At 39.5% G+C, this 3180-nt stretch overlaps 1 protein-coding gene across 1 annotated transcript in view; it reads right to left on the minus strand.

The window, feature by feature from the left end:
• Nucleotides 1-1731: 1731 nt before the first annotated feature.
• Nucleotides 1732-3180, minus strand: part of atg5 (ATG5 autophagy related 5 homolog (S. cerevisiae)) — a gene marked incomplete at both ends in the record, with an annotated part of 6603 nt that continues 5154 nt past the window's right edge. The window contains one exon of the mRNA XM_010797487.1: nt 1732-1826. Coding sequence (XP_010795789.1) covers nt 1732-1826 — 95 coding nt within the window. The remainder of the gene's footprint in view (nt 1827-3180) is intronic.

A 3180-nucleotide genomic window follows, 5' to 3' on the forward strand; every position in this document is an offset into this window, starting at 1 on the left:
CATTCATCAGATGACATGAGAACACAAATCTGCTTTAAACCTTTTAAAACTTGATGTTTCACTCAGAAATGTGGTTCAAATTGAGAAAAAAGAATAACAAAAAAAAGTGTTAATAGCCTATCAAGCTTGGTTTCGCTTCCATTATGTAAAGAACTATGGATGACCTTACGAATACAAATGACTCAATAAGTTTCAAGGTGTGTATTATGGGACGCATGAACAGAATAAGTTGTCTTTCTTGATTTTGTATAATGACAAGAGGCTTCTATTGTTTCTTTAAAAGGGATGAGCATGTCAGGAAGAGGTCACCGAGTGTGTTGAAATGTGTTTACTGATAAATAGACATTTAGTCTGCAGGTGTGTGTGGGTGCCAGCAAATGCCTCATAGAGAATGAACCCATTGTGGTTTCAGGAAAAGAACATGGATGATTATCTGGATTTAAAAACATTACAGTAATGAGAATGACTCTTCTTGTCTTTCTCTGTAAAGTGTAGTAATCGAAGGTTCCAAGTGCCAGCCACGATAAGAGCTGCTCAAATTCTGTATATGATAGGAAAGGAGCTTTAATGCTTCCTTTATTAGCTCCTTGAGGATACACTGGACCACCCTTTAGGAAAGCAAAGGGGAAAATGCTGTCCCGTAAGTCTTTGCAACATTTAAAATGACCGTTTCTGGAAACAACTGATTGTGACTGGCAGATCATCTAACTTACAGTGCGTGTTTTTATCTTATGACATATCTTGCTAAAGTGCTTAATGTTCTGAGTGTTCACTGAGGTAAAGGACAAGACGTTAGGAAAACACCTTTTTACACAGCTATCTGGCGACACCTACTGGACTGACTGCGACACTTCAGATGTATCAACGGAGAATCAAAGCGTGGTGGCTTTAAGAGAAATGACAGTAATAAGGGTGTGTGTGTGTGTGTGTGTGTGTGTGTGTGTGTGTGTGTGTGTGTGTGTGTGTGTGTGTGTGTGTGTGTGTGTGTGGGGCCTAGCATTACTATACTTGTGGGGACCTAAATCTGTTTACACAGTCACGTGTGGGGACTGGCTTCCCTTATGGGGACAAATTGGAGGTCCCCATGAGGGGAATCATTCATTTTAGGGTGAAGACTTAGTTAGGTTTAGGGTTAGGGTAAGGTTAAGGGTTAGGGTTAGGGTTAGGCATGTGTTGGTTATGGTTAAGGTTAGGATAAGTCTCCAGGAAATGCATGTAAGTCAATGTAATGTCCCCTGAAGTGATGTATACATGGTGTGTGTGTGTGTGTGTGTGTGTGTGTGTGTGTGTGTGTGTGTGTGTGTGTGTGTGTGTGTGTGTGTGTGTGTGTGTGTGTGTGTGTGTGGCCTAGCATTACTATACTTGTGGGGACCTAAATCTGTTTACACAGTCACGTGTGGGGACTGGCTTCCCTTATGGGGACAAATTGGAGGTCCCCATGAGGGGAATCATTCATTTTAGGGTGAAGACTTAGTTAGGTTTAGGGTTAGGGTAAGGTTAAGGGTTAGGGTTAGGGTTAGGCATGTGTTGGTTATGGTTAAGGTTAGGATAAGTCTCCAGGAAATGCATGTAAGTCAATGTAATGTCCCCTGAAGTGATGTATACATGGTGTGTGTGTGTGTGTGTGTGTGTGTGTGTGTGTGTGTGTGTGTGTGTGTGTGTGTGTGTGTGTGTGTGTGTGTGTGTGTGTGTGTGTGTGTGTGTGTGTGTGTGTGTGTGTGTGTGTGTTACCTGGTATATCCTGAAGGGGATGAATCTGAAGCCTCCGTCCTCGGTGGGATATTCCATCAGCTTTCTGTTCATGGCCCAGAACTGATCGAACTTATCTGTGACAACAAAAAGTAAAAGTATAAACTTAAATATATATATATATATATGCATATGAAGATATATATTAATTAATATGAATATATATAATCAATATGAATAGATGGGTATAATAAAGTGTGTAAAACAATATAGTGACACTTATTTGACTTACATTTTATTCATGTGTGCTTACTTCTTTACTGAATATGTTAGTCTACTATTTAATGTTGTATTTTCTGCACTTTGCCTTCTTGCTGTAACAATGCTGATTTCTCCGCTGTGGGTCAAATAAAGATTTTTGTCAGCGATGAAGGAGCTGCTCTTAGAGACGGACGGGGTCATATGGGATTTGGTTCTCACCAACACAGGAGACGGAGACTTGCTCCTCTGTCTTAGATCTTTACGAAGTGATTCCACCCAACATGTGCTGGTTTCAAACCCTCCTTCTCTCCTCTCACTTTCACAAGAGCCTCCTGTTTTCTCTGCGCTCGATGAAAGTAAGCGCCATCACTCTTTCTGTCTCTGTTTCTGGTCTCTTTTGGACGTGAAAGTTTTGCTTTAAATAAGTTTCATCTCTCACTTTCATGAGTACGGCCCTGATGTTTGGATTAGTTCTCAAGTGTTTTCTGTTTTTGATGTCGTTACAAAGAGATGGCAAGAACGAGGGCTGGCCGATATGGAGAAAAACAAATATCACAATATTTCAGATATAGATATAGTAGGGTTGACCTAAGGTGACTTCACGATGTATTAACATAATGAGGTTTTTGATTTAAAATCCTCAGATAGATATATAGATAGATAGATAGATAGGTAGGTAGGTAGGTTAGTAGGTTAGTAGGTTAGTAGGTAGGTAGATAGATAGATAGATAGATAGATATATAGGTAGGTAGGTAGTAGGTAGATAGATAGATAGATAGATAGATAGATAGATAGATAGATAGATAGATAGATAGATAGGTAGGTAGGTAGGTAGGTAGGTAGGTAGTAGGTAGGTAGGTAGATAGATAGATAGATAGATAGATAGATAGATAGATAGATAGATAGATAGATAGATAGATAGATAGATAGATAGATAGATAGATAGATAGGTAGGTAGGTAGGTAGGTAGGTAGGTAGATAGGTAGATAGGTAGGTAGGTAGTAGGTAGGTAGGTAGGTAGGTAGGTAGATAGATAGATAGATAGATAGATAGATAGATAGATAGACAGATAGATAGATAGATAGGTAGGTAGGTAGGTAGGTAGGTAGGTAGGTAGGTAGGTAGGTAGGTAGGTAGGTAGGTAGATGGATAGATAAATGGATAGATAGATAGATAGATAGGTAGGTAGGTAGGTAGGTAGGTTGATAGATGCAATAAATTCATGTAAAT

The sequence above is a fragment of the Notothenia coriiceps genome, unplaced genomic scaffold (assembly GCF_000735185.1).
Source record: "Notothenia coriiceps isolate Sejong01 unplaced genomic scaffold, NC01 NC01_scaffold00038005, whole genome shotgun sequence".
Taxonomy (NCBI): Eukaryota; Metazoa; Chordata; class Actinopteri; order Perciformes; family Nototheniidae; genus Notothenia; species Notothenia coriiceps.